The following is a 21,559-nucleotide window of genomic DNA, read 5'->3' on the forward strand; positions in this document are numbered from 1 at the left end:
AAAGTAGGGTATTAAGGTTGACATTCTGATGGGTCGTCTATGAGTATGTAAGAGGAATCAGGGGCCGCACTTGCAGGGTTTTGTTTTTGACAGCCAGCCTGCATATACCTTAACCTCTTCCCCTCCCCAGTCATTCTCTCATTGCTTCATTGTTCCCAGTCACTCTTTTACTACTCAGGAACAAACCACATTCTTTTAAATATGGCCCCTCTCTGGCCTTGGTTGGGCGCGTTCCTAGCAGCACTGCCGGTGGCTTTGGCTGGCCACGGTGACCCCATCGCGCAGAAGTACATTGTCGAGTTTGCCAACTCCAAGACTGTTCGTCTACTCGTATGCGTCAATTGGGATCGATGGGCCATCTGCTAATCTACTGATTCCAATAGTCATCTGCAAGCTTCCTGTCTACTCTCAACGACCACGGCATTCTAGCAACTCTTAACCATGACCTGTCCTTCGCTCTCTTCCACGGTGGTTCATTCACTCTTGAGGATGACAAGAACGAAGCTGCCATTATCAAACAGATCTCTTCGTGGGCTGCAGTCAAGAAGGTGTCCCCCGTCAGGGAGTTGGAACAGCCCAAGAGTGAAGTTTCGAGTGTAGCGCACAACTCCCACGCCCGCCGCTCTGCTAGCTCCCACGGTTTCCGTCGTCGTGACACCGCGGGCCACGAAAGCAATGACTATCCTCACATGATGACCGGTGTTGACAAACTGCGCCAGGAAGGTTACCTGGGAACTGGTATCAAAGTGGTCGTTATTGACACGGGTATTGATTATACGCATCCCGCCCTTGGTGGCTGCTTTGGAAAGGGCTGCCTGGTTGAATTCGGCTGGAATTTCTTGGACAACACTACTGACCCGTATGAAGGCCATTCCGGCCACGGTATGTTCACACACAGACCATCGGTAAATGATGTTAGGCTTGTTGGCTAATTCTTTCCCAGGAACCCACACCTCTGGATTGATTGCTGCTCAGAGCAACCCCTACGGCTTCACTGGTGTGGCCCCGAACGTGACTCTTGGTCATTATAAGATCCTTGGACAGCAAAAGGTGACATACAGCACTGATATCATCACCGCCGCGTTCAAGAGAGCGTACGAGGACAAAGTCGACATCATCTCTGCCTCTTTTGGTAGTTACAAGGGCTGGAGTGACGAGCCATTCGGACAAACAGTTCAGAGGCTGGCCGAAGCTGGTATTCCCTCCTTCATCGCCGCTGGTAACGACGGAGCTAGCGGCATGTTCCTGGGCTCCAACGGTATCGACAACCCTGCTGGCGTTGGCATTGGATCCTTCAACAACAAGTATAGTCCTCTGCTGCTCCCTGGAGCTACATACCACACCTCCAACGGTACTAAGCAGTTCGGCTGGCAGCCGGCGGCTAGCCACGACTTCAAGAACGGCACCTATGGCCTGTACCCTAGCAGCCTTAACACATCTATCGTCAATGATTCCTGCGAGCCGTGGACCGGAAACCACCCCGACCTCTCCGACAAGATTGTTCTGATCCGCTATGGTGGCTGTAGCACTAGAGTTCAACAGGCCAACGCTGTCCAGGCTGGAGCGAAGAACATCCTGATCTACCTCAACGAGCCTGGTACTTACGAGTTTTCTACTGTGAACGACACCCTTAGTGGATATGGAATGCTCTCCGCCCAGACTGGCGAGAAATTCGTCAACCTAGTCGCATCTGGCGCCAATGTCACTTTGAACATGACCAGCGCCGAGTTTGCAAAGACCATCTTCATTAACGAGACCAACCCTCAGTCCGGCGGCCAGATTAGTGAATTTACCCAGTGGGGTCCTAGCAATGAGATTCTTCCATCGACCGCTGTTTCAGGAGTGGGTGGATTTATGCTGTCGACCTGGCCGCTCCCTGAGGGTGGATATGCCATCGAGAGTGGTACCTCCATGGCCACTCCCTACGTGGCTGGTTGCGTTGCTCTTTTGATGGAGGCTCGCGGTAAGGGCAAGGTCACTCCCGCCGAGATCAAGGCTCTGTTATCCACCACTGCCAACCCTAATGTCTTCCATGACGGTGTCACCGCTTCACCTTTCCTAGGATCTGTTGCCCAACAGGGCGGCGGTCTGATCGATGCCTACAAGTTTGTGCACGCCACTACCAAGTTCAACATCAGTACCATCTCATTCAATGACACCGAGCATATCGCCCCGGCCTATATCCGCATCAACAACACCGATTCATCGCCCCGTGTTTACACTATCGGCCACGTCGGCGCCGCCACTGTCTTCACACTCGACGCCAACAGCACTATCCCCAAGGTGAACAAGCTTGGTGATTTCGTCAATTGCACCACCCAGGGCGCCTCACTTGAGTTCAGCTCGTCCAGCGTTAGCGTCCCCGCTGGTGAGTCTGCCGTCCTCAAGGTCACTGCCACACCCCCTAAGGGTCTCGACTCCCGCCGAATTCCCGTCTACAGCGGTTACATCACCTTCAACGGCACTTCATCCAGCGATTCTTTCTCCGTTCCTTATCTGGGTGTTGCCACCGATATGCGCAACGTTACTCTCATGGACACCAAGGACGGCAACAACGTCCTCACCGATAGCAGCACCAAGGAGCCTGTAAAGGCCAACCACCAGTTCATTGTGTCGAACCAGAACGCCACATCAGAGCAGGCCAACACCACCTACCCCGTTTTCGCACCCATTCTCTCCATGGGTACGGACCTGCTCCTCGTTGGCGTTAAGTCAGCCAAGGGTGGCCCCATTCTCTCGATTTCCGAGCAGACTGCCCTTGCCAGAACTGTTGATGGTATCAGCGCTGCCCCTACTGTTACTTCCTGGCAGGGTCAGCTGGCCAACGGCTCGTATGTTCCGGAAGGCAACTACACTATTATTGTTCGTGCTCTTAAGATCTTCGGCGACCGTCACAGCTCGAAGGGTTACGAGACCATTCGCAGTGTCAACTTTGGCATCACCTACGCTCCCCTTGAGGATAACTAAGATAAGTTCGGGAGCGTCTATCTCGGAGAGCATTTTCAGCTCTCATTTATCCTTCTTGATTTCTCATTCATTCATAGAGATATGCTATTAAACGGTCTTCAAGTTATAGACCTACTAGTAATGAAGTCAAGGGACTTTGGATTGCACAGAGTCCCTGTCTAGTCGATCACTATTGTTTCTTTGGACATTTTTATACAATACCTCGCCATGATTTGGGCAGGGGCAATGCAAATTACAATTCATATTATATAATATTTTGTTCTATGATCAACTTGGTGTCTATGCCGAGATTTAATATAACCTTTTCTGGTGCGAACAAATCTGATATTCACCTCAATTCAACCTTTGTTAGTACCAGTAGTCACGGTATCATCCTACTGTTTATACGCAAGCCCAGCCCAAATAGCAACCAATCCAAGCACAAGCGGCACCACAACCTTAGCACCAGCAGTCCAAATAAGCCTCACCCTAGCCTTTGCCTCCTGATCATGCGAAGCCGAACAATTATCCCTAGGAAACGGCACATCGGGAACATCAACATTTAAAAACCGACAGAGAGGCTCCCACCCATCACCAATCCGATATTCAAGTTTCCGCTCTTCCGGAACCATCGCCCTCACATCGCGATAGTAAGCCTCATATACCGATCTCGCACGGTCCCGAATCTCCCCATGACTCCTCGCACCAAAGAACCCAAAATGGATCTTCCGCATCGCCTGTACAGCCGGAATCCCCATTAGATACAGGCCCAGAAACCCATTAATAGCAGCCATCGGCTGGAGCATGACGCGGTCGAGAATTTCGGCCTGGAAACTGGGCCACCAGTTCCCGAAGTCGCGCTGCACAATGACCACCTTTGCATCTGGGTAGGAACTTATGAGTTCCAGGGTAAAAGGCGAGGCTAGGTCTGTGACAGCGTCGTATTTGTTTCCCCACAGCTCGTCCCAGTCTTCGCGCGTGAAGCGGGCTCGGGGTCGGGCGTCTGGCGTAGATGGCCATGTCGCTTCGGCGGCTTTTTCGAGGGAGGCCCAGGGTGTTTCTGTGACTTTTTCTAGTAGACCGTGGTGTGTTTTGAAACCTAGGATTTGGTATGCGAGGGCCATTGATTTGGTGGCGCTGCGGAATAAGCCCGCGTTGATAATGAGTAGGCCGTCGCCTGTCGCTTTCTTTGGCGGTGCCTCTGTTGCGGCCATCTTGGTGTGGGATTTTCTTGTGATTGGAATGTAAAGTGAAGATACTAGTAGTGGCAGGTTGAGAAAAAAGAAATGACATGACACTCTGTGCTGGTGAGTTTAAACTCTTCATGGGCAGCCTGAAAAACGGGAGCAAGAGCATCATTCCAAATTCCGTAGCTAGTGCTTACATGTGGGACTGCTTTCGAGTGTTTTGGCCACCAATGGGTCCAATACGGTCATATCAATGCTGAAATCATGACTCTCATATTTTTCATTTTTGTAAGACGTCCATATTTCATGCTTGAAAATTCCAAGGTGCAATACGGACTTTTTACTCGACCTTGCTCTGCCAGAGGCAATGCCATCTACTAGTAAGCAAAACACCAATCTCCAAAGTCGAGTACATAAGTCTACTACAATAGAAATCCAAGTTGACTTAGATAAAAGAATGGCATTGCATTATGGTTTCAAAATGGATAGATAAAATTCCCAGAACGACGCTTGACTAATACTTTCAAGGATGGCAGTTGGCTCCAAGGTTGTCTGTCCACCGCAAGTGAGATCCCATCTAGTAGAGAACTTCAAGTTGGACAGATAATATTTCGTCATGCTATGCGTTTTAAGGATACTTTATATACCGCAAGCCAACACACACCCGAAACAACGCAGTTAACATAGCATCCGCGCAGCACACCGACCTTGGGAGCTCGATATTATACCGTGACCATACCCTCGACCAGCCACGACTATCGCGAAGTGCGGTACCAGTTGTCTGAATCTCCGAGACACTCGGCAACAGGAACAGCTACAAAGGTCAGCACGTCTCTCCAGAAGCCAAGAGAAGAAGAAGCCAAACAAAGTCAAGAGCGACAACATACCCTTCAGCCCTCTTGATTTAATCTCCTGCAGCATATTATCCACCAACGTCTCAACGGTGTGAAAATGTGTATCGTGTGACAACACAATCGAGCCACCGGCATCAAGCTCGAGACGAAATTTCTCGAAACTCTTCCAAATGAGACCCCCGTCGTCATTCTCATAGTCCTTTGTATCGATGCTCGCGCCAATAACATGATACCCCAAGTCGGCCATGGCGGCTAGGATCGCATCATTGGACGAGAGATATGGAACGCGCATATAAGAGGGGAAGTAGCCGAGAACTTGCACGAATTCGTCTTCGAGAAGGGTCATTTGCGAGAGGATTGCGGCGTGGTCTAGGGTTTCGAGGTATGGATGGCTCCAACTGGGGACGGGGTTTGTTAGGATGGACTACATCTCCCCGAGGGATCTGAGGACAAGACACGGAGAAGAAAGGGAGAGTTGTTTCCGAAACATACGTATGTGAGCCGAGTTGGTGGCCTTCTGCCACGGCCCGTTGGAGTATGTCCGGGTAAGAGGTGATGCTGCCTTTGTTGATTCCGTTTAAGAAGAATGTGGCAACGGCGTCGTACTCGGCGAGCGTGTCGAGAAGCGTATGGGTATATTCCCAAGGACCGTCGTCGAATGTAAGTGCGATTGTGCCTGGGACCATGCAACTGTTGATCACTGCACCGACGGCAACTTTTGAGGCTGTCTGACGGGTGGCGATTTTGAGTGGGGTGGCTGATGATAGGGAAGCCATGAAAGGAAGGACTGTGGTCAAGAGGGGAAGTAGATGCATTTTGATAGGATTCAAAGCGTGTGAGTGATTTCAAAGTAGAAGTATAGAAGAGGGACAGCCCTGCTGAGTGCTGAACGAGTGAAAGTACAACAGCGTGGGTGGGGGAGGATCTTACAAGATTGAGGGGAAGTATGAGACGAGGACAATAGAGTTGGGAGTAAAGCAGTAAAGCAGTCAACCCTCGGGGGAGAAGAATGAAATGAAGCCAAGACAAGCAAACAAAGCCGTCAAGTTGGCAAGGGCAGATACGAGGAAGGTGCAGCGAGGTAAGAAAAGTAAGCAAAGTACAGCGTAACTGCCACGAGAGGAGAATTAGAAGCAGATGCAAGCAAAATGCAAGCAAATGCAGGGTTTGATGGTTTGATGCAGGCAAGATTAGCATTGGAAAGAGAGGGCTGCCACTGAGGACAGCAGCACTAAGCCACCCAAGATCAGAACTGTCGGGCATTTCAGGTATGAGTACATCTGCAGGCCAAGGTATCAAAACAAAACTAGAGGGAAAAACTGGGAAATAAAAAAGGTGGAGTAAAACAATTCTCCCCCTCGATGTGGACCTGGACTTGGACCTGGCCGGCCGTAGCCATAGCCGTGGCTTGCAGTCGGATTCGATCGAGAGGGAGCAGAAAGGCGAAAGGTAAATGGTCCCATCCCTATAACCCCGGTATGCCATCGTCCATTGTCATCATCCATGCGAACCATCCCCATAATTATCACTCAAACTCAACCCTTGCGGCTGTATTTCTTCTGGGACTTGCGCTGGTTCTTCTGGCTCTCGCGGTCCAGGAACTTGCGCTGCTCCTCGGCATTCATGCCGCGGAGAAGACGCTCGCGGTCATCCTTCTTCACCTTTTCCGCAGCCAGCTTGCGCTCCTCGGCCTTCTCTTCCTCCTCAACGCGGCGGAGCTTCTTGATCTCCTCCTCACGGACATTGCGCACCTTGCGCATGACCTCGCCACGCCAGTGGGCCACTTGCACGAGTCGGTCGGGGAGGCGGAGGTACTGGTTGAATAGAGGCAGAGTCGAGGAGTAGTCGGAGCTAATGTTGACGGACAACTGAAGGCGCTTCTTCGGGGTGGTCTCATCAATCCTGGTGAAACCGTTAGCTTAGCAGATTTAATGAGCCAATTTGATCATTGCTTACTTGGTAGGCTTGTCGATGGGCTGGTCAGTGACAATCAGATACTCGAAGTCGGGGCCCGCCTTCTCAATAGCCTGCACCAAGTCCGCGGTAAGAAGGTTCTCGGTGATCTCAGCACTCTCGGACATGACAGTCACCCAGGAGGGGAGCTTAGGGTGGTCCTTGGAGAAAGTCATCGAGGCGTCGTAGCGATCGGTGCGGAACTTGCCCATGTGGCTCTTGTGAACAACAGCCCAGATAAATCCATCATAGGTAGACTGGTTGACCTTCAACGAAGAAGTATCCTTGCCCAGAACTGGAATGAGATCCTTCTCCTTGCCGTCAAAAGCGTACATCAGAGCCTCATACTTCTGGGTAGGTGCCTCCCAGCTCTCGAAGAAGAAGCTGAAGACATATTCCATGATGTAGGTGACAGGGTTATAGCGCTTGGGGAGCTTCAGCGAGATATCGAGGAAGGCAATGTTCTGACGGCCGGTCGCATATGCGGCGAACTCGTTCGCCGCCCGCTCCTTCAGCAGGTTCTCCGGGTTGGTCAGCTCGACGGTGACGGAGTCGACGCCCTCCTCCGGGCCGGGACGCGCGATTCCATCGAAGCCAACAACCGAGAATTCCTTCTGCAGCGCGGGGATGTGAGCCTGCGCCCACTTGCGGGCCTGGCTCCGGTTCTTCCGTGTACCCCAGACGTGGAAGAGGACGATCACCAGGATGAATGGCATGATCATGGCCTCCTGCATGAAGTCCTTGGGCGAGGTGCGCTCCCAGACTCGGTACCATTTTGTGTAGGGGACGGCACCGGCTGTGTTGAGAGCTGGGACAGTGGTCGTGTCGGCGACAAGCGACGCGGGAGACGGGTTCGGGGCCTCGACGAAGTCGGCGAAATCTGACAGTTGTTAGTTGCTGGGCGGGGGAAAGGGAAGCAATTGTGGCGCAATTGAACACTCACCATCATCAGGGTTGGCAGCCCCAGGGGAGCCGAACACATTCTTGAACACACCCGCCATGATTGCGATGGAGGAAGATGATGGGGGATGGAAGAGAAAGGAGGTTGAGAGAAGGCGAAATGCGAATGCGGAGCTAAGCTGTGCTGGCCTTAGCGCCCCCCACGGACTTTTCTCCAGTTTTTTGCCATTTGCCGCACAGAACCACAACTCGGAGTACTCCAGGGTGAATAACTACGAGATATGCCTACTATACTACAGTGATATTGGAGATAGCACACGAGGGATAGATAGTAAATGTCCAGACTCAATTCCCAGTCCTATATATAATGGATATATCCCCCTGTATCCCAATTGCCCAAGATAATACACAAATGACTCAAGTGAGTGTGGTATCCAGCGAAAAAGAAGACAAAAGAAATTGAAAAAAAAAGAAGAACCCTGGAAAATGAAACGAGACGCCAAAAACTTTGAAACCCATGATTTTTGTACAGTCCCGCTTCCAAACAAGAAAAAAAAAATGAATACAAGTCGTAACGGTCATAAATGGCTCGAGACCTTGCTCGAGAGAAGAAAAGAAGTGTTCGTCAACAGAGAGGAGACCGATTGTTTAGTGGCCATAGGCCGGTGGTGGTGAATCATCTTGGGCGCGACTCCAGAAGGGGCTGCATGCGCTATTAGGGGCAAACTTCTCTTCGCGGATGCGACGAGCGATCTCGCCGGCCAGTCGTTCCACCAGAACGGGATCAACAGATTCGCCAGTGGGTTTCTCCTCTTTATTGAGAGGAATAATAGTGGCGGGCGGTGGCGGGCGGGTCGAGACCGATGAGGGGCCAGCTTCCGCCTTCTCAAAGCGACCACGCACAGTTGCGCGAGGTGTAGCATCCACGTCCTCGCCCTTTGGAGCACGGATGGTTTCGGTGGAATAGGAGAGCTCTGGCATGTCCTGCATGTTGTGGAGGAGGGACGGACGGGAAATGCTCATGCGATGGCGCTCGGGAATCGATGGGAGGTGCAAGCCAGTCTCCGGGGACAACGGCGGTGTCACCGGGTCATCGTTCTGTTCGTTGAGGGCGGGCAGCGGTGCGGAGCAGATCGACGGAGGGCTGGTAGATTCTCTAAAAGAGCTATCATCGCTGACGCTCATGGCGTCATCGGTGGTCTTAGGACGGCGTAGGTCCACCACTCGCTTCTTGCGCTTCCGTGAGTGAGCCTTCGAGTGACGCCCGGTGCTAACATTTAGGCCATAGCTACTGTAAGAGTGGCCACCGATGGAAGGTCGACTGTGTAAAGAAGCATTGCTGGAGGTTTCGTGGATGGAGGATGCCAGACTACCAACATGGGAGTGTGTCCGGGAGAGGGCGGGGCTGAGCGGGGAGGCGACACTTGAGGGGAACTCGCTAGCATCGGCTGGAGATGTCCATGCGCGGTATACAACTTCTTGGATAGACGGAGTAAATAACGAGAGAGTGCGCTGGGAATCGGTCAGGGCGGCGAGGCGGAGCAGGTTCTTCTGCGAAAAGAGGGAATGAGTCTCGACGGATGAATCCAAGGACAGCGATGCGATCTCCGACTCGTTCAAGGCGTTTCCGAGAGAGTCAACAGGGTCTTGTGGGGGACTGGCTAAGGGATCCTGGCCGGGCCCTTCACTCGTTGCGGTTTCGGTATTGTCGGTTTCGTTTTGATTCTCTTCACCAGAGCGATATTCGGGAACCCAGAGGCGCAGTGACAAGCGATGAATAATAGCGGGCAATTCATCCATAAACAAGATTCGGAGCTGGGCCTCGATTTCTTTTTGCAGGAAGTCGCGCACAAACGGGATGGAATCGAAGGTGGAGGAGACCTTGAGCGACTCGAGCGGATCGTTGCGGAAGACGACGGTGATTCCTTTTTGTTTGGAAAAAACGAGAACGACGAAGCCGGAGAGTTTGAAATCGGAGAGGGTAATTTGGAGAGGTATTGTGAGGGGAGTACTATATGCGACACAGGTCAGCCCACGCGATCAAAGAAAGTCAAGTCCCGTCCTGGTCGGTAGCACGGTGCGCATGCGCTGGGAGAGAGGGGGGGAGGTTGTATTTTGGAGCAAGTACGTACGCAGCAGCAAGCGGTTGCGGCGAGGCAAAAGACGGTCGTGTAAGTAGAAAGGTGTTGAGAGGGTTGGCTTGGACGCGAGTCTTGAGGGTCAAGAAGGCGTCGCCGGAATAGGACATCTTGAAGATTCCGCGAAAGCGATCCTCGGCCAGATCGCCAATCTCCAAAATCTCCAAGTTGGGAGGCATAGATCCCAAATTCAGTTCGGTGACAATAATATCGTCGACGATGATGGGCGGTTTGGGGGACTTATTGAGGGCGGCTGTGAGGAGTTCTTGGGCGCGAGAGTAAAAACTCGCGTCCGCCATCAAAGGCGACCAGTTGAAGTTGAACGCCATGCCCGGGCATTGAGAGAGAGGGGAAATACAAAATGGAAAGAAAGTAAATAAATTAAAAAAGACTAGGGGGGGTTGTCAAGTTGACGAGTGGCGGCGATGAATGGCAAAGGCAAAGGCGAAAGGCGAAAGGAGAAAAGGGAAGAGGAAAAGGGCTGAGCACTCCCGAGGTCGTCACCTGCTTTTGCCTGCCGGTTTTTCACCACACTTCAGTCGAGCAGAGTATGAGTAATTACTTTGGCTTACATACTACCCAACGACCATTCATTACTTCTACTACAATTTACTCTATCCTCTGTCTCATCCCCTCCCTTCATCCTCTGTACACTCTCCAGAGTACGATGTACATGCATCGCCTTCATCCGTACGTCACAGCCTACACTCCACCCTTCCGACCAGCCCCGAGGGTATTCCCACTTGGTGCGGTTATCGACCATTCAGATCGCACCCGATGCCGGTGATGTGCCTCTGCTGCATAAGTGCCATACGCTTGCTGAGCACCAGCCCACTTTTTGTCTCTCCCACAATCTTCTCTAGAAGAGCCGGATAGGGGCTGGACGCGCTTTCGTGCACGGTCAAACAACGCGCCACAATCAGCCATTTAATTGCCGATCGTGGGGGTCGCCCGCGTCCAGCCCTCACTCGTGTCTCACCATGGCGGGGGATGCTCTCCTCCTTGCGCTTGATCGCCTGATTGGCCGGCGTGGCCCTGGATGCATGCCCGGAGGATAACGCTCACGTTCTGTCATCACGCGAGCAGGGTGTTGGCGATGACGATGGGGCTCCATTGGGTGCTAATGCGACGTCACAGATCTGGTGGGTCGAGGTGGGAAGAGGTAAAAAATGAGTTGATCTTCTTCTATTCGACTTCTCTTCTTTTTTCGCCGTCAGGTCTTTCTCTTACTGAAACATTATCTAGGGATATGGAACGTAGATCACCGGCATGGCGGTTTCATACTTACCATGTCCACCAGCACTTGAGTGGGTCCAATATTAGAAAAGTAAAAACATACTCCTTATTCCGGCGAAAAACTATACGAAGGATCAAATAGTTAAAAGAACATATTATAACCACCAACGAATAAGAAAATCATGGAAAATAAAACAGGTCACACACAGTGGCAAACCAAAAAGGAAATCCCTTCTAAATCTCCAACATCGCAATGGCCTCCTCAAAAGCCCGCAACCTTGCCTCCACATCCAGCCTGCGACTGTCGGCCAGCCGTATAGCTTCACTAACATCCTTATCTAGAACTTTACCCAGCTCTTCCCTAAACGTATAGACCTCATTCTGATCTCTCCTCGCTTCATCCAGTTTCGCCCTAATTTTCTCGGCTTCTTTCCCGGCTTCTATTTCGCGACCCTGAATAGTGAGAAAGACATTTGCATCTGCGGAAACAGGGAAGACAGCACAGCCCGGTGGACTGGGCTCTCCAGCTCCCACAACACCGATCCTGATTTCTGTTGGTATTTTACAGCAGAGCGACCTGATGGCGGGAAGCTGAGTGGATATAGTATCGTGCGCTCTTGCATTCAAAGGCCCGATATGTATGATGCCGACATCTTTCACACCATAGTCCGCCATAAGCGATCGAATCCCCTTTGAGCAACCTAGCACAAGCTCATATGCTTTTACTGAGTCAAGATCATCCATGCAGGGTTCGTACTCCGGGTACAACGCAATCGTGATGGATTGCGCGTCGTCTCCTGGGCGGCGTGGTAGTCGTTGCCAAAGTTCTTCGCTCAAAAATGGCATGAATGGTGAGATGAGGCGCAGGCCTGTCTCTAATGTAGTATATAATGTGTCCCTGGCTGAGCGCGCTTCCTCGGGCGTACCGTCTGAAATGATGGACTTGGAATTCTCGATATAGGTGCCAAAGAGATCGTCCCACAGGTACCTATAGATGATTTCTGTGGAACGGGAAAATTCTCGCTCTTCGAGCGCTTGGTTGATTTGTTTTGTGGCCGCGTTCATCTTCGAGAGAATCCACTTCTCGGCCAGACTCTCATTACCTGATAGTCCACTGCCAGAGCGGGGGATGAAGTCGTTTCCAAACTTGCCAAGGGCATATTTCGCGGCTTGATAGATCTTGTTACAGAACTTCCGGTAGCTTTGCATTGTGTTGACATCGAAATTAATGTCACTGCCGGATACTTGAGTGTAGTGAACGAGCGAGAAGCGTAGCGCATCGGCTCCCACCTCCGGGATACCTTGTGGGAAGGCCTTTTTCTGATATCTCTCGGCATTCTTGACCTCCGTTTGGGGTAGGTTACCTTCCAGTAGCTTCTTGTTTAGATACTCGAGGCTTATGCCGTCCATTATGTCTTTCGGATCAATGACGTTGCCGAGGGACTTTGACATTTTTCTGCCATCGCTGTCTCGGATTAGACCATGACAGAAGACCTCTTTAAAGGGTACTTTGCCGGTCAATCTGAGTGAGAACATAATCATACGGCTGACCCATAGCGGCAGAATATCCCAACCAGTTTCCAAGGTCGTATTTGGGAAGTATTTTTCGAGATCTGCCGTCTGGTCCGGCCATCCAAGAGTACTGAATGGCCAAAGTCCAGAGCTGAACCAGGTATCCAAAACATCCTCATCCCTCTTGAGTGTAACTTTCTTGCCAGGGAACTTCGCTTCAGCCTTTTCCTTCGCCTCCTCTTCAGTCCTCCCACAGACCCAATAGTCATCATTGACATCGTCTGCCTTATCTTCGCCCTCGACGGTAACGAAGTATGCCGGGATCTGATGACCCCACCATAGCTGTCTTGACAAGCACCAGTCCTGGAGATTCCGCATCCATTGTAGATAGTGCCGCTTCTGAGCCTCTGGTCGGATCACGAGCTCGCCACGTTCAACGACTTCTATGGCTGGCTTCGCCAATGGTTCCATTCTCATCCACCATTGCGGCTTCAACAGCGATTCAATGACATCTCCTGATCGGCTACATATCGGGACAACCATCTTGTTCGGCTCTTGTCGAGTGAAGAGGCCGAGATTTTTGAGTTCCTCGATCACACCATATCTGGCATCGAACCGTTTCTGTCCAGCGTAGGGACCAGCGTTTTCATTGAAAGTCCCGTCTTCGTTGAGAATGTTGATGAATGGTAGATGATGCTTCTTGCCTAGATTAAAATCGTTGTGGTCATGAGCAGGCGTCAGCTTGACAGCACCAGTCCCGAACTCTCTCTCCACATATTCGTCAGCGACAATTCTCAATTTCCTGTGGGGTATGATAGGGTGTCGCGCGATCTTGCCCACGAAGCTCCTATATCTGTCATCGTCAGGGTGAATGGCAATTCCGGTATCTCCTAGCATGGTCTCCGGTCTAGTAGTGGCGATCTCGATTGTTTGATCCGAGCCTTCGATCGGGTATTTGAAATACGTAAGGGTCCCAAATTCAATTTTCCTATCATAGCCAGGAATTGTGAGCTTTGTTGTCCCGTCAATTTCAAGCTGATTTACTTCAAGTGTAGATAATGCCGTGGAGAGGTGGCATGACCAATGCACGAGCCTGTTAGCCCGGTAGATCAAACCACCTGAATGAAGTTGAATAAACGTCTCGGTGACAGCTTTTGATAGCTGTGGGCTCATTGTGAACGCCTCTCGTGACCAGTCTACCGAAACCCCCAGTCTGCGAGTTGTCTTATTTATTTCTTCACGGTAATCCCCTTTCCAATCTTGACACAGCTGGACGAATTCAGCTCTCGTGAAGTCTTGCCTCCTAGACTTTCCATCGATTGGTTGTCTTGCAAGTCGCTTCTCGACAACAGCCTGCGTCGCAATTCCTGCATGGTCGCAGCCGGGAATGTATAATGTTGAGAACTGTCGCATGCGGTGCCATCGGATTAGGGTGTCTTCCAAAGAGAGCGCTAGAGCGTGTCCGATGTGTAGCTTTCCGGTGACCTATCCACAGCTTATATTAGTATGTCTTCCAATTGTTCGAGACTTTATTACTTACATTTGGTGGCGGTATCGCAATCACGTAGCTCCCTTTCGGTTTCAGACTGCCGTCCTCATTTGTTCGCGGCTTGAACAATCCTTGTTCCTCCCAGAAACTATACCAGGACGATTCGACAACATTCGGCACGTAAGCTTTCAGGAAGTCATCATCAAGCGATTTCAAGATTTTCTTCTGTCCAGGAGGGGTCTCATCGACCCAATCCTTTGCGTTGACAGCAAGGACATCTAGCTTCCTGGGCTTTTTCTCCTTCGGGTTTGTATTAGATTGGTGCTGTGCTTGTCTCGCTTTCTTTTGAGCAAATTTCTCAAGCTTGATTCGATGTTTCTCGCTCATTGGCTTTTCCGGGACCTGTGTGGAAGCCATTCCAAATGACAGGCAATAGACAGTAGAGATAGATAAATGATTGTTAGCCAAACCCCACGGTTCGAGATCAAGGGTGTATTAAAGGATAGTAGAGAGTGAGTCATTGGCGAGGTGAGTCACCCACTGGCACCTTGCTCAAAACCAACCCCTGTCAAGAAGGCCCTGCAGTTCTTTGCTGACGACTCGGAGGCTGTGAGATCTCATGATTGCGATACTCATGATCTAGGTGACTAGGCGGCTCGTATCCACTCTGAACGCCGGGCGGTGATCTTCGATAGCTCCACGATGTCTTGCCCGTCCCCACCCATCCAATCTCACGGCCTCATCAGATTATGTATGTTTATGCTTCAATAAGATTCCACCGCAAATATTACATTTATCCTTTCTTGGAATGTCCCACAAATTTGATAGTAGTAGGAGACTTCAACCTGAAGACCGTGACGGTACTATGATCCTACTAGTACTCTGATCTTCCAACTGCTAGTACGTAGGTACTCGTATAATACAGTATCTGATTTGATTCCCGCATCTTAGCCAACTTGAACCTTGGAATTAATATGCTGCTCTAGTAGTAGTAGGTTGATGGCTACCGTGTCTCTCTGCCTTGTCCTCCAAATACTATTCAAGCCATCTGCAACTCCATGGCCTCCTATGTACAGTGCCCGCTCCTAATTAGTATGAAAGGGGCTGCTGATTGGTCCGTTGGAAGAATGGCTCACCGCGGCAACTGGCCGCTAGTCCTATTTCGGACAAACGTCAATACGGTCGGCAAGCATCGATGGCGTTTGACAGCTACATCAATCCCCTTGATTCAACTCCTCTTCCCGCCATCTGTCGACACCTCTCGCCTAATTATACCGTGTCCAGAATCAGACAGCGACCCAAGGCCATACCGATCCTCCCATTCCCCCCCTTCTGCGGACCGAACGACAATCATGGAGACTCGGAAACCCACCACCAGAACGGTCGCTCAGAGAAGGGTGTACGGGAAACGGAAGAACAATGCGCCCAGGGCAGTCTTTGACCAGAAGAGCCCAGCGAGGGAGACATGCAAGGCTGTTGATGTGACCGTCGAGGCCATCCAATCCAAGCTAGCTGAAATAACCATCAACGAGGAGCCAGTATCTGCAGCGCAAGAGGTAGAGATACCGCTGAACGGAGGGCTAGCAACAGAAGACCAGGACGAGGATTTAAAAATTCAGTATTCCGACGACACACCATCTACAACCGCTGATCGCCAGTACACGGCCCCGTCCATGGATATTCCGACCGAGCAGCCCGCCGAAAAGACATCAGAGATGAAGCGATATGAGGAAATGGTGGAGGTCCGGATTTCCTCCGAAGAAGCGCGCGCGCAAAGAACACCCAAAAAGGCAGCACCCAAACCCAACAATCCTACCCCGGAAAATCGACCTACGAAGAAGACCTCTGCGGGACGGAGATCATCCGGACTCATCCACGACCCCAAAACCAACGCCTACGTTCGCCCAATCCTTAACGAAGCCCTATCCCCAATCGCATCGCAAAGCATTCAAAAGTTCGGCTCGTGGGCTTCCAAATCAACGAAGATGTTTCACGTCGCAAAGTTAGCCGAGGGATCCTACGGCGAAGTCTACAAATTGCATTTGCGCGAGGAGGGTGAGCGACCGGTGGTCTCAAAATCAAAATTGGCAAAACTGCGAGCATATGGAGATGGTGTCTTCAAGGTTGTCCCCTTGAACGCGCCGCGAGGACCCGGCTCGAAGAAATTCACTTCCATCGAGGAAATTGCTTCCGAGGCAAAGATGCTGAAATACCTTGATCCAATCCCTGGGTTTGCGCGCTTCAGAGAGATTCATGTTGTGCAGGGTCGATTCCCCGAGAGCTTCCAGAAGGCGTGGGATCATTATAAGGAGACGAAGGACGACTGCTTGAATCCTGATCCCTCTAGTAGGAAATCATATGCGGATACGCAGTTGTGGGCGATTGTGGAGATGGATGATGCTGGTTGTGAATTGGAGAAATTCTCTTGGTCTTCGATCTTCCAAATATATGATATCTTTTGGGGGGTCGCTATGGCTCTTGCCCGTGCCGAGGAATATGCGATGTTTGAGGTGAGTTTCGATACACTGGGGGAATTGACGACCCAATTCTAATCTTGATTTAGCATCGCGATCTCCATCTTGGAAATGTATGTATTCGGTCAACTAGGCCAGATGCTTCCATGGACCCTCCCTCGGATCTGGATGCTATGCGACAGTCTTCTCCCAGTGGTTTCGGCACGAGCTCTATCGATACTACCATCATCGACTACTCGCTCTCGCGTGCCGATCTCCGCTTGGCTGATCTGCCTGATGACCCTGAAGGTGTGATGGAAATTGCTTCTTCGGACTTGGATAAGAAGAAAATTTTCGACGCGGTCGGTGAAGACGAGGATGAGATTCTGCTGCGAGATACGTACAGATAGTATGTGTTTGATCCCATATTCCATTATCCGCTGGTATCATTCTAACACCATCTGGCAGCATGCGCGCAACAGTCTACACGGGAGACCCCTCGCAAACAGAAAAGATCAAAGATGTCCCCGGGATTTGGGCAGAGTATGTGCCTCGGACGAACTTGGTCTGGCTACTCTTTCTCCTCAAGAATCTTCTCAAGAACCGCAAGCCGGAGGCTGTAGCACCTGTACCTCCTACCCAGCCTCAGCGGCAAGCACTTGCGCCTTGCTCTCCTAACCGGAAGACAACCAGTCGAACACCGGACAAAGCCAAGTCAGCTAAGATACAAGAGCACGCTGGTACCGGTGCTCTTATTAAGGAGCACCAGAGCAAGGGCTTGCAGAGCAAAATCGCAAAGCTCAAGCAGGTGCTAGAAGGTCGAATGGAAACGGTCCTTGATCTTCTCGACCTGGAACATGGACATGAGGATATGTGCTGTGCGGCGGATCTTGTCGCTTATGCCATGGATTCGCAATGGCTAGTCGAGCAGGACTTTTTCTAGCGTTTGATTGGTGCTCTTTTTTTCTCTTTTCTTAATTTGTCATTGGCATTTTTGAGATATCATTTTGGAGTTGTTGCTGTGCACATTTTGCAAGGTGTTACGGTTTGGCATGCATCATTTTGGGGTCGGTTGGCGAACAACTCGGAGATTTGTACAAAGAAGTCACATTATAGCATTCAAGTTGGTGCATCACCATTCACATCAACCTTCGAATTCATCTACCTAGCGTAGTAGGGTATTTGCAGGCTAGTTGTATGATCCTAAACGGTGTATAAGCAATTCAATTCAGGCTGGCCTGAATATAGAAAATAATTCAGACACCATTTTTCTTGAGACCAGCCAGTAGGTGTTCTCCTCTTTCTAGTTATTACCTGGGTACCCCTAGTTGTGATGCCTGGTACGCGGACTTGCACTGGTCGGATTTGCCCTCTGTCATTCCCTCTTTCACTTGCCTGGTGCCTACTCGTCATATCTCAACATCCTTCAAGTCTTCCTCCACAATTTGGTCGCCCCAATTTTTCGCTTTCATATATTTCCGCTTCAACAAGCTCGCACTACATTACCACCTATACTCCATGAACAAACCACACCGCCTACATATTCTGCCCAGGATTCCGGGCCTGATGGCTGAGGCGGAAGTGATGCCTGACTTTCTGCCGGTCGTTAATCTGCGTTCTTTGAATCAATCACTCAATTAAAGACACTGAATTACTGCACAAAGCTGGGCTGGTATATCCTCCATCTGCTTGTCAAGAAAGAGACTGTACTAATATGGAATAGGATCCGGAGTATTTACTGCATGAATTGGTTCATATCTGGCATTGATACCAATTGGCAATAATCTTGCATTGACCAACCAAGCCTCTGTCATCTGGGCGCAGTTCAACCTTGAATGAATGCAAGGGGGCCTGTACTGCTTGTACTAGTGCTATAGTGAGAGCCGGGACCTAAACAATCTCAAAGAACAGCCGTCCTCAAAGCTCCCCATTTTGGCAAGTCGACTTGAATCGCCAGGACAGTGCATCAGCATCTGACCCCAGCCCCGTGGTCTAGTATATAAACTTGAATCTCTGCGAACGCAGACATATATACACAAAATGCCAATCACAGGGTAAATAAATCCACCAGGAATAACCCACCATACACACTGGCACCGTGACTGAACTAATAACCCGAAGTGTCTATTTCATCCCAGCACACCCAAACGCCTCCACAGCCCTGGGAAACATAACAGAGCGTCTGCGCTCCTCCTTCCCAGATGAAGACCTAATCCAATTAGGCCGGTGGACACTAGAGCAGAAGCTCATGCGTGACACACCGGGCCTATTACCCGCGTCCTCGGGTCCAAACCAACGCCCCTCAAAGCCACGGTATATGCAATTTCTCTCGCTGAGCCATTACCACAACCACGGCTTTATTTATACCTCGGAGCCAGCAGAGAAACCGTTCCACCCGCCTAACGCAGCTTCGCCCTCGCCTGCTGCTACCCCAGCTACGCCGGGGGCTCAGGGTGTGGGTGCGGGCGCTGGCGCTGGCGCGGCGACGACGGGAAATGCCAACGAGAGTACGACGAGTAATATCTCGCCGATGCTAATGACGACGGTACCGCACTCCTCATACGCGACTCTGTTCCAGCATTTCACCTACGCGTGCCAGCCCTTCTGGTGTCACCGATTAACCGTCGTGGTGCAGAACGGCGTGTTCTACGATATCGGCGATTTCCGCGTGCGACTGGGCGATGTGCGACAGAGTTATCCGACGAATCGTGTTCGTGGGACGGTCGTTGAGATCGAATGGCGTGGTCCTTCGGTGGTTGATTCTCTAGATGGGGCTGTTACGTCCGATGTCAATGGGGAGACGGATTCTGGCGTTGATGTGTCTTTGTCTGCGTTGGAGGAGAGTGATGTTGATGCTGAATTTGCGGCGACGGCGTTGCTGATTCGCGAGTTTTGGGGCCGGCTTGGGGTTGAAGGGGCCAGGGAGGCTATCCTTGTTCCTGGGGTTGGGAGTGAAGTTAAGGAGCGCCTGGTGAAGATTAAGGGTTCGAGGAATAGCGGGGGTGGACTTTCTGTTAGTGCTGAAGATGACCCTGATCCGCAGGCTGGGGCCGATGTGGCGAGGCAGTATATGGAGGTTTTACGGTTTAATCGGTGATTTGGAGCATATTTTGGGCGTTCCATTATCTACAGTCTGCATTTACAATATTTACCGGGTCCGCGTCGCGCGGGTGAAGTGAAGGGTAGCAGCATGCATCTTGGTAGATGCGAAGCTGAATATCAATTCATAGATGTACGATGAAACGCAGCCCACACCACGGCCCAATCTTCCCCCCCTATACCTCGCTACTTGCATTCCAAAGTGCACGCTGGATCATGAAGAGTCCAAGCCATAGCCCAGTAAAAAGCATAGACTACAGAGACAGTATCGGGAACTGAGCTGGAAGACAATAAGAGAAGGAAGAATAGAAAAACATCCTCGTTGAGAAAATCGCGATTTCAGCTAAAGACGGAGAACACATGGCGACGTGGAAGTTTATTTTTGCATCATGAGCTGGACGAACTCGTTGTCTAGTAGACAATTGGGTCAGTGGGTCTTCGAGGATTGCGACTTGACGTGGGGGTGGGGGGAGGGAATTCGTACAGTCGATACGTCCATCGCCGTCTTGGTCGGCCTCGCGGATCATCTCGTCAACCTCATCGTCGCTCAACTTCTCGCCGATGGAGGTCATGACGTGGCGCAGCTCAGCGGCGGAGATGAAACCGTTGTTATCACGGTCAAAGACCTTGAAGGCCTCACGGATCTCCTCCTCGGAGTCGGTGTCCTTCATCTTACGGGCCATCATGGTCAGGAACTCTGTGGGCGCATGTCAATATTAGTCTTTTTGTGACGGGCGGAGGAGACGAGAGGAGAGGAGGAGTAGATAATGGGATTGGGGAGAAGGGGGGAAGCGTACCGGGGAAATCGATGGTACCGTTGTTATCGGCATCGACCTCGTTGATCATATCCTGCAGCTCAGACTCGGAGGGGTTCTGGCCGAGGGAGCGCATGACGGTGCCAAGCTCCTTGGTGGTGATTTCTCCTACAGATCGCAAATAGTTTTTAGCAGGGTTCAACGGTAAGTTGATGGAATCCAATCGCGAAGGAAACGCCGCCCGTGAAAAGGACATGAGGTGTTCAGCATAGGCCGCACTTACCATCGCCATCCTTGTCCTGTCGATCACAAGATAACCCGTCAGCCTAAATGATCCCACGCTGGCAATTCAATTCGAAGATTGGATAACTCACAAAGAGGGAGAAGGCCTCCTTGTACTCGGAAACTTGCTCTTCGGTCAGAGAATCGGCCTAGATAGGTGCGATCGCGCGGTCAGTCAACAAACAGGACAACAGTGTCTGTCCCGCGGGTGCGGGGGAGGGCTTTGAGAGGAGGAAGGCTCTCCATTCTGCGATGCAGGATGGATGAAAAGCAACGAGGGTGGAACACAAAACAGAGACATACCATGTTTGCTAGATCTGGAGGGATATGCAAAGGGGGAGGGGGGGAAAGAAAACAGAAAATGGGGAGAGAGAAGGGAGGGGTCGATGGAGTTTCTGGCGGGGAGGAAGTTAAGGGGAAAGCCAGCCTTACGGAGGTGGCAGAACACAATGAATGGCCAATCAGAGACAACCGTGGGCCAGGCGGTCAGCGTGACTCTTCCATCTGTACTTTCCGTCTTGTTATTGACAGTTCAAGTTGCTTTTACTCCCGTACTTATACGGATAACAGTACTCGCTACCTAAGATATCCTCTGCTTCAACAGCTGCTTCCCACCTCACAGATCCTCGTGGTTCTATCCACCCTGGCTGTGTTCAAAACACTCCTTCAGCTGACGACACCCGGCGGATCGAAGAAAAGCTTGGTGTTTGGCCATTCCCGCCCCGCTAGTACGAGCCAAGAACCATGACTGCAGA

At 51.1% G+C, this 21,559-nt stretch overlaps 9 protein-coding genes across 9 annotated transcripts; 3 read left to right on the forward strand and 6 right to left on the reverse strand.

The window, feature by feature from the left end:
- Positions 1 to 201: 201 nt before the first annotated feature.
- N7481_005714 (uncharacterized protein) lies at positions 202 to 2,967 on the forward strand (the record flags this gene model as incomplete). The annotated part of the gene is made up of 3 exons (XM_057264933.1): positions 202 to 330; positions 384 to 882; positions 944 to 2,967. The coding sequence occupies 3 exons, from the start codon at positions 202 to 204 to the stop codon at positions 2,965 to 2,967; spliced, it is 2,652 nt and encodes an 883-aa protein (XP_057122653.1).
- Positions 2,968 to 3,341: 374 nt separating this feature from the next.
- On the reverse strand, positions 3,342 to 4,160 carry N7481_005715 (sulfotransferase family protein; the record flags this gene model as incomplete). The annotated part of the gene is made up of 1 exon (XM_057264934.1): positions 3,342 to 4,160. One exon carries the CDS (start codon positions 4,158 to 4,160, stop codon positions 3,342 to 3,344), a length of 819 nt encoding a protein of 272 aa, XP_057122654.1.
- A 728-nt stretch (positions 4,161 to 4,888) lies between these two features.
- Positions 4,889 to 5,802, reverse strand: N7481_005716 (chitin deacetylase; the record flags this gene model as incomplete). The annotated part of the gene is made up of 3 exons (XM_057264935.1): positions 4,889 to 4,947; positions 5,021 to 5,385; positions 5,480 to 5,802. 3 exons carry the CDS (start codon positions 5,800 to 5,802, stop codon positions 4,889 to 4,891), a joined length of 747 nt encoding a protein of 248 aa, XP_057122655.1.
- Positions 5,803 to 6,522: 720 nt separating this feature from the next.
- Positions 6,523 to 7,941, reverse strand: N7481_005717 (CCDC47 family protein; the record flags this gene model as incomplete). The annotated part of the gene is made up of 3 exons (XM_057264936.1): positions 6,523 to 6,889; positions 6,944 to 7,820; positions 7,884 to 7,941. 3 exons carry the CDS (start codon positions 7,939 to 7,941, stop codon positions 6,523 to 6,525), a joined length of 1,302 nt encoding a protein of 433 aa, XP_057122656.1.
- Positions 7,942 to 8,488: 547 nt separating this feature from the next.
- Positions 8,489 to 10,307, reverse strand: N7481_005718 (MDM34 family protein; the record flags this gene model as incomplete). The annotated part of the gene is made up of 2 exons (XM_057264937.1): positions 8,489 to 9,851; positions 9,973 to 10,307. The coding sequence occupies 2 exons, from the start codon at positions 10,305 to 10,307 to the stop codon at positions 8,489 to 8,491; spliced, it is 1,698 nt and encodes a 565-aa protein (XP_057122657.1).
- Positions 10,308 to 11,448: 1,141 nt separating this feature from the next.
- Positions 11,449 to 14,602, reverse strand: N7481_005719 (uncharacterized protein; the record flags this gene model as incomplete). Its single annotated transcript, XM_057264938.1, has 2 exons — positions 11,449 to 14,211; positions 14,267 to 14,602. 2 exons carry the CDS (start codon positions 14,600 to 14,602, stop codon positions 11,449 to 11,451), a joined length of 3,099 nt encoding a protein of 1,032 aa, XP_057122658.1.
- A 965-nt stretch (positions 14,603 to 15,567) lies between these two features.
- N7481_005720 (uncharacterized protein) lies at positions 15,568 to 17,611 on the forward strand (the record flags this gene model as incomplete). The annotated part of the gene is made up of 3 exons (XM_057264939.1): positions 15,568 to 16,725; positions 16,779 to 17,077; positions 17,137 to 17,611. 3 exons carry the CDS (start codon positions 15,568 to 15,570, stop codon positions 17,609 to 17,611), a joined length of 1,932 nt encoding a protein of 643 aa, XP_057122659.1.
- Positions 17,612 to 18,708: 1,097 nt separating this feature from the next.
- Positions 18,709 to 19,765, forward strand: N7481_005721 (uncharacterized protein; the record flags this gene model as incomplete). Its single annotated transcript, XM_057264940.1, has 2 exons — positions 18,709 to 18,722; positions 18,790 to 19,765. The coding sequence occupies 2 exons, from the start codon at positions 18,709 to 18,711 to the stop codon at positions 19,763 to 19,765; spliced, it is 990 nt and encodes a 329-aa protein (XP_057122660.1).
- A 378-nt stretch (positions 19,766 to 20,143) lies between these two features.
- N7481_005722 (calmodulin) lies at positions 20,144 to 20,814 on the reverse strand (the record flags this gene model as incomplete). The annotated part of the gene is made up of 3 exons (XM_057264941.1): positions 20,144 to 20,178; positions 20,252 to 20,464; positions 20,565 to 20,814. The coding sequence occupies 3 exons, from the start codon at positions 20,812 to 20,814 to the stop codon at positions 20,144 to 20,146; spliced, it is 498 nt and encodes a 165-aa protein (XP_057122661.1).
- Between the last annotated feature and the right edge of the window lie 745 nt (positions 20,815 to 21,559).

Source organism: Penicillium waksmanii (assembly GCF_028829765.1).
Source record: "Penicillium waksmanii strain IBT 27052 chromosome Unknown utg000005l:1.0-5232799.0:1.0-5237142.0, whole genome shotgun sequence".
Classification (NCBI taxonomy): domain Eukaryota; kingdom Fungi; phylum Ascomycota; class Eurotiomycetes; order Eurotiales; family Aspergillaceae; genus Penicillium; species Penicillium waksmanii.